Source organism: Protopterus annectens, chromosome 5.part0 (genome assembly GCF_019279795.1).
Source record: "Protopterus annectens isolate FY-2018-M chromosome 5.part0, PAN1.0, whole genome shotgun sequence".
Classification (NCBI taxonomy): domain Eukaryota; kingdom Metazoa; phylum Chordata; order Ceratodontiformes; family Protopteridae; genus Protopterus; species Protopterus annectens.
In genome coordinates, this window is record NC_056735.1 from 217,777,854 (window position 1) to 217,791,042 (window position 13,189).

At 34.8% G+C, this 13,189-nt stretch overlaps 1 protein-coding gene across 2 annotated transcripts in view; it reads left to right on the forward strand.

The window, feature by feature from the left end:
• The window catches only part of GRM5 (glutamate metabotropic receptor 5), a 1,888,276-nt gene that overhangs the window by 1,818,855 nt on the left and 56,232 nt on the right, over positions 1-13,189 (forward strand). The window contains exon 9 of one of the 2 annotated variants that reach the window (XM_044072206.1): positions 10,316-10,421. The exons of the other annotated variant lie outside the window; for it this stretch is intronic. Coding sequence (XP_043928141.1) covers positions 10,316-10,421 — 106 coding nt within the window. The remainder of the gene's footprint in view (positions 1-10,315; positions 10,422-13,189) is intronic. 2 annotated transcript variants of the gene reach the window in all.

Below are 13,189 nucleotides of genomic sequence, written 5' to 3' on the forward strand. Positions count from 1 at the left end.
AGTTTTTTTTTCTGTACTGGAAAGAGAATAGTGTATGCCATATATAAGGTAAGTTGTAGGTATTTGTATTGAGTGAATAAGAGATGAGTTAACAGATAAGAAAGTAATAGAAAGGAAACTGGAAGGTGGGAAAGAGTGAGTCAAGAGTAAAAAGTGGGTTTGTTGTGAATTGACATATGCTTTCTCTAGGATGATTTTGTTTAGAATGAGATGGGTAATGGTGCAGCTTTTTGGAAGAAACTTTAAGTTATGCTATTATTATTGGTAATACAGTGATGTTCTTTTATTAGGTGCTGTTTAAACTATTTTTAACTTTGGAAGAGTAGCTGAATTTTTTATTGATAGTGGGAATAGTCACCAGAGATTAGGGTTATGAAGCTGAGGCAACTAAACATTTTTTGGGACTTTCAGACAATTTGAGACCTGAGGTTGTATATTTTTTGTTGTGGTGTGTGTCTGCCTACAAGATATGAAGAGGACTTTTTTTTGATTTATTAGTTAGATACGTAAGGAGTCTAGAAGATTGTTTTACTTATTATGGGCTGCAAGACCAGAGCTATAACTAGGGCAGAGCAAAGAGGGCAACTACCCTAGTGCCAATCTGTTAGGAGGCATGATCAACAGGTGCCAATGATGCAAGAGTGCTATCCCAGCATTGGTTGATTAAGCAATGAAGATGTCAGGGCTTCATAAATGAATGGCAATACAACATTTGCAGCTCTACTGAAGCACCTTAGTTTATGTAGCAAGTTGATCAACAGAGTTGGCAAACAAACTTGTTCCAGGAATGGAGAATGGCTTTTATTTTTATTCCGTTTACTTATTTTTTGTTTGTTTGCTTGTTCCTCATCTTTGATGTGAGGAGGCACCAGATGAGCTACTTTTATTTTTCTCTGAAAGTTATTTAGCACTTTTTTAAACTAAGCAGTAGTGTTTCATTCTTGGGGGTAAGAAGATGAATCAGCATATTTTTAGATGTTCTTAGTGAGATACGATTCTTCTTTAATATTGTGGCTATAATATGAATGGCATATTCTAGAATATTCTTTTCCAATGGCTTATCTGCATGATGAGGATAAACAGTGGGACATTTTCCATGTCAAGTTGTATTCTTACCCTAGTTTTATGAATGTTTTGTCAGAGTTTTTTGTTTCTTTATCTAAATGGGTCCTGGACAACAATGGCCAAGTTGGGGAGATCAGGAGCATGACTTTAATTTTGTTTGGGCTTACTTTCTGCTCCACGGAATGTAACCAGTCAGCAAAGATTATAAGGTTTTGCTTAAGCTGAAATTTAGCATATCTAGATGACCATGTCATCTGCATACTAAATGATAGGATTTAGGGGAATGTCTGAGAGGACTGTGTTTACTGTTTATCTAAATGGAGTTGAGAAATTATAATAGAACAGAACAATGTGAGACACATTAAAGGAAGGTTACTTTGAGGGGAAGTGGAAGAAAGTACTTTAACAGAGAATGCGCAGGGGAAAACAAAGTTACTGAACCAATGGGGGGCTTTGTTGCTAATTCTATAAGCTAGTAGGACAAAGGTTTTTGCAATATATCTCCAGTTTGCTGTCCTTTGTCAATTACCACTGGTGTGTTATTATTTAAAGTCTGTATATCTGCCATGGCACTGAGGTTTGCTCAGACTCTATGCTGGATCCTGTATAGCAGTCCTTGGGCAGAAATTTAATCAAAGATTTGGCTGACGGCAAAGTTTTTCAAGTGATTTTTAAAGTATTTATAGTATAGCTATGAGCCTGAAGTATATGTGGAAGAGGTTTATTTTCTGGACAATTTGATAAAATTATCATCATAATCAGAAAAAAATATATAAACATTTACAAAAATGAAATATTCAAACTGTGATAACTAGCTGTACAGCTATATGAACTTCACTGTCAGCAAAGACAAATAATTAAATATAAATACATTTTTGTTTTTGTTTTTGGGGTAGATTTAATAATGCATGGAAGCTGTTTTGACAGAAGCAAAGGTTATAAATGTCTGTCAAGTAAATTATATGTTCATGCTTTAATAAACCAAGGGCGGGGGTCATCCATGCCTGTTAGGATATCATCTGGGATTTTACTAAGTAATTTTTAATGCCTTTTGCTGTGATTGTTTGAAACAGAATAGTAGGAAAAAGTCTGGATGATTTGCGATTAGGGTGGGCAAATTTGGTGGAGTTAAAGGGGGAGTAGAAAGCTGGCTGAATTCGGTGAGAAAATCTTCTGGGTAGAAAAGGCTTTTTGTACTTCTGTATCTATCGACAAAATAATTTTTTTTTGTCTCTGTCATAAAGTTGGTTTACTCGGGTACAATTTTCTTTTTTTTTAGGTTGGTTAAACAGGGAGGTTTGGTAGTTTTGGAGGTATGTGTTTTCCCATGCTCCTTTTTTCTACTAGGTTACACAGCATAACAAATCTTTCTTTGGCTTCTGTTATGCTGGTTTTCTTATATGTCTCCCTGACCTCATTTGTAAGTTGTCATATGGTTGTTTTATTATTTTGTTAGCTGATTGCTTTGATATGGCTTTCAATGTATAATATCAAGTGAAAGAGTTTGTTTTGTGTAGTTAACAGGGTAACTGTTAAGTTATTGATAGCAGTTTCAGCATCTTAGGAGATTACCATTGGTGTCCAGCTGGTTTGAGACAAGATGTTTTTAAATTTTCCAAAGTAATTTCCAGATTTGGGTCTAAAGTTTACTATGTTCAAAGTCAGTCTTATTGCTATACTGTGCCAATAAACTGAAACACAACCAGACTTGTAAACAAAAACCAGGCTGTAGTCCCTCGACCTGAACGTAGCTCCAATGACCGACCCAGGAGAAAACTCGTCTTACAAACAAAATACAGAATGCGAAATGCAAACGCAAGGCTTGACTTAGCGCTTTCACCTTTATTAATACATACAAAGGCTTCATCAGAGTAATTCACTCTAACAATTAACAAAGATTTTATACGTTTGATGTCATGCACACACCTCCTATACAAACCAATGTGATTTCAGAATGCTTAACTCAACTTCATTCAAACTAACGCTGACAATTACTTGTAAAAATGTAAACATTATAACCAAAAAGGCTTCAATATACATGTGCAAAAATCTGAATAATATGTTAAAAACTAAAACTACTAAAAAGTTTTAAAAATTAAGGGTAATAAGACCTTAACTTTAAAATACTAGCAATGGATGTGTGCTCATTGACACCTGGGGGCTTGGAAGTGTCTAACCTTAATTGCCATAAACATTCTTTTACTTCCAGTAATGTTCTAACATCGCCCCCTCTATCAAAGTATGGTATCCTGTCAATCACAAAAAAATATAAATTTGTTAAAATTAATACATGCTCGACTGTGTACATATAAGGCATTAGTGGACTTTGCATTTTTGATATCTCTTGTGTGTTCTTTTATTCTGGAACTCAGGTTCCTAATCGTTTTTCCTATATAAAATGCGGGGCAGCTCAAACAGGTAGCTACATAAACAACCATCTTGGTGTTGCAATTGACGTGTCCTGGACATCTAATAACTCGGCCATAATTACCTATAGTCACATAGGGCCCATTGTTGATAAATTTACACACACAACAAGCCCCACACTTATTCATACTGGAGCTTTTAAATACACTAGCACCCTTGTCCATTTCCAAAAGCTCCTTTAAATTATTACCTCTACTATAGGTTATAAAAGGTTTGATACCTAAGATAAAGGTAAAATCCTTATTAAACACACTCGACCATGTGTCTTCTAAAATCAATCTAATGTGATCAAACAAGGGGTTATAGGGTAAAATCATAAAATTTTTACCTATATCACCGCTACCATTATTGCTACGAATTTTGTTATTTTGATGTACTTCCACTAATCTGCCTTTCAAGATGGGCTTAAAGGTAGAGGGCCTTTTTAATTCTACCTCTTTTCGAATTCTATTTAATACTTCAACTGGATAGTCCCTTTCTTGAAACATGTTAACTAAGCTAGTTATTTCCTTCTCAAACAGTCTATCATCGCTCACTAGTCTTGAAAGTCTTACCATTTGTCCTTTTATAATATACTTTTTTTGGTGAAAAGGATGGCAACTCTTAAAATGCAAAAAAGAATTCGAGTATGTCTTTTATATATATATTCCTGATTGAATTGTGTTCTTCTCTTTGTCATACATCAATAAAAGATTTAAATAGTTACAATTCTCTTTATAAATATTAAAGGTAAACTTGAAATATGATATAGTAGTGTTAAGATAGTCCATAAAATCAACAATCTCCATTTCAGTTCCTTTCCAAAAAATCAAAATATCATCCAGGAAATGCAAATATAACTTAATGTTCACATTAAATTTTGATGTTAGGACATGTTGCGTCTCCCAATCCACCAAAACTAAGTTGGCATAAACTGGGGCACACTTGGCGCCCATGGCCATCCCCGTAGTTTGCCTAAATAATTCACCATCAAATGATAAGAAGTTGTTCATCAGGACCACCTCTATAAAGTCAACTAAAAGACTTGTTTTAACTCTATGAAAGTCACTATATTTAGTCAAACACTTCCCAAGACTTTCCAATCCTTGTTCATATGGTATGACGGAGAACAAATTCATAACATCAATAGTAATCATAAATATTTCTTCATCTAATTTAACACTGTTAATAATTTCCAAACAGTGCCATGAGTCCCTAAGTATGTGCGGAAGTTTTTTCAAAATTTGTTTACAATGAAAATCAACATAAGCAGCCAATGGTTCAGTTTTCGATCTTTGGAATTCCAAAAATGTTTGGTGTCAAAGGGAATTCCATGAAAAGAAACTCGTATTCTTTTCTGCCAATAATACCCTCCATTAACCATTCATATAGTATCCAATCAATTTTAGCATACGCCCTATTGATCTCATTCTTAGAGACTCTAATGTAAGTATTGGTATAATTTAACAAATTAAGCATACTGTTGTTGTAATCTATACTTAACATGATGACAACACCTCCACCCTTGTCGGCTTTCATCACTCTATAGTTGATCAACGAAGGCTGACTTCATATAAGGAAGGGCCTGTTAACAATTTATTTTGCGATGATGGTCATGACATTGAAAATTAGCCTTTTTAGAGAACCCCCCTGTTCGACACTCAGAGAGGATTCGAGAACGCAACAGGGTAGTTCATCAACAGGAACGACACAGGGAGAATCAGCAGAGGCCCCTAGGGGGGCGGAGATGGTCAGAAAGGAACAACAGGGTATACTAACATCTATTTTTGATGTTAACATGTACGGCCCCAAGGCTGGAGCCGAACTCGTTAGTGACAACAATGTTATTGATGTTGGTGCTAGCGTCTTTGACTTTGGGAATGAACTTGAAGTTGATTATTTGAATTTGCCAAGTAGTACTGTGAATAACGATGGTGTGTTTTTTACAAACAAGTGTGATATGATTAACACCCAAGAGTGTGTAAATGAAGATTTAAATTTAACCATCATGAACTATATGACAGGGGAGATGACAAAGATAGAATCATATGATTGTATTAATTATGACAATATGTTTATTTACAATTACACACCCCTACAGCGACGAAGTGATCACTTGTCATTGTTCAAAAAACATTTTAAATTTGTTCCTATATATAGACATGATACAGCAAAAGTCTTATTAAACCTTAAATTATACACTAGGTTATTAAATCTTAAGATGTTTTTTTTCTAAAAATGCTGATACCCCTAATGTGGGGGTTAATAGGACCATTATTTTAAAGAGGTCTAGTGTTTTCATTCCGGCCATGAATCCCATTATTTATTTATATGAAGAAATGTTTGAGACACAAATTAGGAGAGTTCTTAAAAGAAAGATAGACATGGAAGACAGTTTAACCTCCAGTGAAAGGTTTTGTCTTAACGAATTGATGACTAATGACAACTATAGGTTACTATAGAATACGAGTTTCTTTTGGTGGAATTCCCTTTGACACCAAAAATTTTTGGAATTCCAAAGATCCACAAAGATCAAAAAACCCATATAGACCTATTGTGTCTGCCAAAGGTTCGAAAACTGAACCATTGGCTGCTTATGTTGATTTTCATTGTAAACAAATTTTGAAAAAACTTCCGCACATACTTAGGGACTCATGGCACTGTTTGGAAATTATTAACAGCATTAAATTAGATGAGGAAATCTTTATGATTACTATTGATGTTATGAATTTGCTCTCCGTCATACCACACGAACAAGGATTGGAATGTTTTGGGAAGTGTTCGACTAAATATAGTGACTTTCATAGAGTTAAAACAAGTCTTTTAGTTGACTTGATAGAGGTGGTCCTGCTGAACAACTTCTTATCATTTGATGGTGAATTATTTAGGCAAACTACGGGGGTGGCCATGGGCGCCAAGTGTGCCCCAGTTTACGCCAGCTTAGTTTTGGTGGATTGGGAGACGCAACATGTCTTAACATCAAAATTTAATATGAACATTAAGTTATATTTGCATTTCCTGGATGATATTTAGATTTTTTGGAAAGGAATTGAAATGGAGATTGTTGATTTTATGGACTATCTTAACACTACTACATCATATTTAAATTTTACCTTTAATATTTATAAAGAGAATTGTAACTATTTAGATCTTTTATTGATGTAAGACAAAGAGGAGAACACAATTCAATCAGGAATATATAGAAAAAAGACATGCTCGAATTCCTTTTTGCATTTTAAGAGTTGCCATCCCTTTCACCAAAAAAAGAATATTATAAAAGGACAAATGGTAAGACTTTCAAGACTAGTGAGCGATGATAGACTGTTTGAGAAGGAAATAACTAGCTTAGTTAACATGTTTCAAGAAAGGGACTATCCAGTTGATGTATTAAATATAATTCGAAAAGAGGTAGAATTAAAAAGGCCCTCTTGAAAGGCGAATTAGTGGAAGTACATCAAAACAACAAAATTCGTGGCAATAATGATAGCGGTGATATAGGTAAAAATGTTATGATTTTACCCTATAACCCCTTTTTTGATCACATTAGATTGATTTTAGAAGACACATGGTCGAGTGTGTTTAATAAGGATTTTACCTCTATCTTAGGTATCAAACCTTTTATAACCTATAGTAGAGGTAATAATTTAAAGGAGCTTTTGGAAATGGACAAGGGTGCTAGTGTATTTAAAAGCTCCAGTATGAATAAGTGTGGGGCTTGTGGTGTGTGTAAATTTATCAACAACTGGCCCTATGTGACTATAGGGAATTATGGCAGAGTTATTAGATGTCCAGGACATATCAATTGCAACACCAAGATGGTTGTTTATGTAGCTATCTGTTTGAGCTGCCCTGCATTTCATATAGGAAAAACGATTAGGAACCTGAGTTCAAGAATAAAAGAACACACAAGAGATATTAAAAATGCAAAGTCCACTAATGCCTTATATGTACACAGTCGAGCATGTATTAATTTTAACAAATTTATATTTTTTGTGATTGACAGGATACCATACTTTGATAGAGGGGGCGATGTTAGAACATTACTGGAAGTAAAAGAATGTTTATGGCAATTAAGGTTAGACACTTCCAAGCCCCCAGGTATCAATGAGCACATATCCATTGCTAGTATTTTAAAGTTAAGGCCTTATTACCTTTAATTTTTAAAACTTTTTAGTAGTTTTAGTTTTTAACATATTATTCATATTTTTGCACATTTTTGCACATGTATATTGAAGCCTTTTTGGTTATAATGTTTACATTTTTACAAGTAATTGTCAGCGTTAGTTTGAATGAAGTTGAGTTAAGCATTCTGAAATCACATTGGTTTGTATAGGAGGTGTGTGCATGACATCAAACGTATAAAATCTTTGTTAATTGTTAGAGTGAATTACTCTGATAAAGCCTTTGTATTTATTAATAAAGGTGAAAGCGCTAAGTCAAGCCTTGCGTTTGCGTTTCGCATTCTGTATTTTGTTTGTAAGACGAGTTTTCTCCTGGGTCGGTCATTGGAGCTACGTTCAGGTCGAGGGACTACAGCCTGGTTTTTATTGCTATACTGTGATCAGGATATTGAACAATGTTTACTAAGTGAAGTTAATAATGTATATCTTATATGTAAACAGATACTAAAATCTTTGATGTTATATACAATATATTTAGCCTGTGCATTAGCTCATGGATGGAAAGGAACATTGTATTAGTCCCCTTACCTGGTTATCAAATAAGCATAAATAGATAGATAGATATATAGATAGATAGATAGATAGATAGATAGATAGATAGATAGATAGATAGATAGATAGATAGATAGAGAGACAGGCAGATGGATACATACATACATACATACGTACATACATATATTTCTTATGCTATACTATCTACCACAACAGGTGTAAGGTGCATAGTACATGTTATATCTGTTTGCCAATAATATAAAACATGGTTGCTTAAACCTTAAGTCCTTCTTTCCATTTGTTATCATGTGTGTTTTATCAATGTATGCATTCTTATCATACCGGCTCATTTACTGGCTATTACAGTAGAAACATCTTTATTTATTCCATACATTCATTATTTCACTATATGCTTAGCTGGACGCTTTCATTTAACAACCAGGAAACATTAGCAGTATTGCCAAATGAAGTGAAATAAAAACACACTTGTATGTAACTTAAGCTAGAATATTTTGTTTATTTAATGTAATGTATGCATATGCAGTTTGATTGTTTGATTGTTCTCTTGTATCATTTATTCTTGGAGAAAAATAACAAATCTGACCTATGCAAGTGCTGGCATTGTAGTAATTTAACACATTGCATGAACGACAGAAGAAAAGTGAAGCTGGCTCCCACAAAATGACTCATATTTCTATAACTCATACAGAACAGACATTCCATACCAGTTAAAAAAGGCCAGTTGTTGACTTAATTGTTTCCTAGGAAAAATTGCACATTTAAACAATTATGCTTTGTGAAGCATGAATCTAAGAAAATAAGAAATAATTTTGTGCATGCCATGAAAAGGTTTCTGGTCTGTGTTTAATACTTTTTTTGTTTGCATTTGAGATAATGCAGAATAGGTAGAAATCTGAAAGTCTATATCATATTTGTAAATGAAACAGTCCTGCCTTTTCTAGGACAATATCTGTGGTGGACCTAAGCCAATCAAAATGTTGGTTTTATCTTTAATTCTTTCACTTTTCCTCACTATAAAAACTGTAGACACGGTTCAGAATGGGTCTTTTTCTAGATGTTGCACATTATTTGACTGTAATTCATATGGTCATGGAGGAAAGGTTGCATACTGAGATGCTGATGTCTGTTAAAGTTCAAAACCTTTTTGTAACAGGAAGGCAGGGGGCTGTACCTCCATTACTGATATATACTAACACCAAGATCACATACCCTTAGAGATAAAGTGAATATCCCATTTTCAAAGCTGTACATCCTCATATTTTAAAAAATCTGCATATTGTGATTGACAACATTTTCTTTGTGACCAAATATAACATGCAGATGAAACATTTGCCCTAGAACAATTCCCTCTCAAAATGTTTTAGTTTAATGTGTGTTTGTGTGTGTGTGTGTGTGTGTGTGTGTGTGTGTGTGTGTGTGTGTGTGTGTGTGTGTGTGTGTGTGTGTGTGTCTGTGTGCATCTGCTACTGCGTCTACATATCTGTTTATCTATATACCTGATAAACCTACTTGATTTTAAGAGTACCCCAAAAAGGGAATTCCATTGTACATCCAAGGAGGATAAGAACAGAATGCTCTTTGAAATAGCAACAGTTTAACTGTGAATATTGGGAAAAGCAGTAACTGAAGTCCACAGTTACTATATGTGACAAAATTATTCCTTCTCTGAGATACAGCAATCTTGGAGTTAATATTTGGAGGTTTGGAGGAGTAGACTCACGTTAGAGGTACAAGCAATATAGCTCCCTACAAAACTGCTTACTACGTGTAACAGGAAGCTTCGAAGTTCATTTTTATGCTCATCACATTTATTTTTTAAAGTTGTGGAACTCACAGTATGCATTTCAAACTTTCAATTATGTACCTCCAGAAGCAATAATTTTGCTAATTATAAGTTGTTGCCACAGTAATCAAACATGTGGTTATGCTGAACAATCATACAAGAAACTTCCTGTCTAGTAAAATGCTTGTTAAAATATTTGTTAAAATATATCTTTTAATATAAATGCTATTATTCACTTGCAAAGTTCAATTTAATGATAATGATGTACCTCAACACCCCTCTAATGATTATAAGACAACACAAATGTCCTCTTCTTTTACCTTGACTACAAATTCTCATTTCTCAAAAACATGTTTCTTTTATCTAGGGATCCATGGGACAAACAGATGATTCACCACATAGAGGTACCTGTACACCCAGAAATTCTAAGGAAGGACTCCCCTTCTCCATACCATCAGCACGTCATGTCAAAGGTGAGGTACCTGGTGTAAACATCTGTTCAAGGGCAGTGGCTTATGGTTGGGGGAACACAAAATCTATTTGTGTGCCAGTACACAGGTACCTATACCTGACATATCACCTGTACATTCTCAGGATCTGAGGGTACAAATATGTTTTTTGAGAAATGAGTGCCCCCAGCACAAGGTAAAAGAAAGAGATAGCTCCATGATTTTCTTGTAAAACACTGAAAATGCTGCCAATGTGTCCTCAGTTTACCACACTAAAACAGACACATGACTAAAACTTCATAAGACTGCACAAAATGGATTGCTTTATATTGTATATGTTGCATAAAATACAGCAGAAAATTTATTTAATGAATGCGTTTTGAAGAAAAACACATAATTGAAAACTGAAATGTTTTCATAATAGTAATGAACATACATGTTGGTGAACAAAAAATGAAACTGAAATAATTATCGCCTGTCTGTCTCTAGGTCTACATGTGTGAATGTGAGTATACATGTGTGCTGTGGAGGGAGCATGCTTGTGTGTGTGTGTGTGTGTGTGTGTGTGTGTGTGTGTGTGTGTGTGTGTGTGTGTGTATGATGACATAATTATTGTCCTATAAAGATCAGTACAAGAAAAGTAATTTAAAAAACTCCCTGTCAATTGTCTAATGGTCTCAAAACCTCACAAGAATAAATAGGGTGATAAAATCCAAGCCTTGATCATGACATCATAACTGAAAGAAGCAGTGCTGTAATGTGAATGAAACATCTTTCTGTATGCAGGCTATAATTATACCTGGAAATGTTGGAGTGTGTAGGTGGAGTGGTGAGTCAGGACACAGAAAAGGAACATGCTGGTAACCTTTCAGAGGAAAATTACAATAATTTCCTTCTTTCTTGAGTTGTGTATGAAATGAAAAATGTTCCCTAAAAGCAAAGACACCTGTAATATATATATATTTTTTAAAAAAACAAAGGGACTTGAATTACTGCTCCAAACACTTGCTCTCCCTTTCACATGCACAACCCCAGATTCTGACATGTTCAACAGAACTGTGTAATGGCCTTTGTAAATGGACCCAGGCAAGAATTATAATCTTTATATTCTATGTGGTAGTTAAATACACAGCCCGAAACCTTTTTGTAAATTTATAGAGTAAATGCTGAAGCAGATGGATTGCATTATTTATTTATTTACCATAGTATGTATGAGAACAAAAAATGTCAGAGAACTAATGTGTCAAATAGATCAAGACCATTAGCCCTGTCACGCTGCACTTCCTTCAGTCTTCAAGGTTATGTTGATCTCCTTTGTATCCTATGGCTCTATAGCAAATGTTAGAAAGCCTTCCTGTCTGGGTAAAGAAAAACAGAAAGGAGGGCAGGAGATATTTTGCCATGGATGGCATTGTGTAGGATTTATTGTTTGCAATCCATGTGTTGCCAGGGTAACAGTAAGATGGAGAGATAGAACATATAAAGAACATATAAGCACATGCGCACGCGCACACTTGTACACAACATGCACACATGCAAAACACAAACACCTACACATAAATACACACATGCAAACACATTGTTTTATTTTATTGTATTCTGCTGCATTATTTTAACTGGTGTAGAGACACTGATCTTAATGGACGTATTTCAGACTCACCCTTAGAGTAATAGCCAATCTAAGTTATACACAGAGGTTGTGAGTTGACACTTGATATAGTGAGTGGTGGATAAAGTGAAATACAATAAAATACAGTTGAAAAGGAAAATAACTGTATGGGAATTAATTAATATAGTTGAGGTACACTACATGCCATGTAGCAAATACACAAACTATCTGCATTAAAGTAGAGAGAAAATGGCACCTAGTTATCCTAATATATCTTCTCTTAAAATTAAATGGGTGTAGTCTTATTTTTATAAAAGTATATAGGTGTTAGTGGGTGTTTTAGAACCACTGTTGAGTTAGTTTCTTATTTGCTAATCTCAAGAAAGACTAAGTTTGCTCATTCAAGGATTTAGTTGATTTAATCTTCTGTTTTTGGCTGCTTTTTGGATATGTTTGTTAGTGAGATACAGAAGTCATTTTGTAACTTTCAGTGTTCTGTGGAGAAGAGAGCAGGCTATACAAATGTTTAATGACAAGAATTCAAAAGCTGTGGTTGCTGAATAAAAATACCTCAGCCGTCAAGAATTTTGCAGAATATCCAGATTTTTTTCTCATATTTTTGGTCCGTTCTTCATAGAATTTGTGATTTGTTTTTGGCAAATCACTAAAGATTGAAGTCACTAAATAATGGCATACATCAGAGTTTCAGATTTCATCTTCTTATTCTCTTTTGTCTGTTCCCGTTAGGGGTCGCCACAGCGGATCATTTGTTTCCATTTCTTCCTGTCCTCTGCATATTGCTCAGTCACATCAACCGCCTGCATGTCCTCTCTCACTATGTCCATAAACATTATCTTAGGCCTTCCTCTTTTCCTCTTACCTGGCTGTTCCATCCTTAGCATCCTTTTCCCAATATACCCATCATCCCTCCTCAGCACATGTCCAAACCAACGCAATTTCGCCTCTCTGACTTTGTCTCCAAACTGTCCAACCTGAGCTGACCCTCTAATATACTGATTCCTAATCCTGTCCATCCCTGTCACACCCAGTGCAAATCTTAACATCTTTAACTCTGCCAGTTCCAGCTCTGATTCCTGCCTTTTTGTCAATGCCACTGTCTCCAACTTATACAACATAGCTGGTCTCACTACACTCTTGTCGACCTTCCCTTTCACTCTTACTG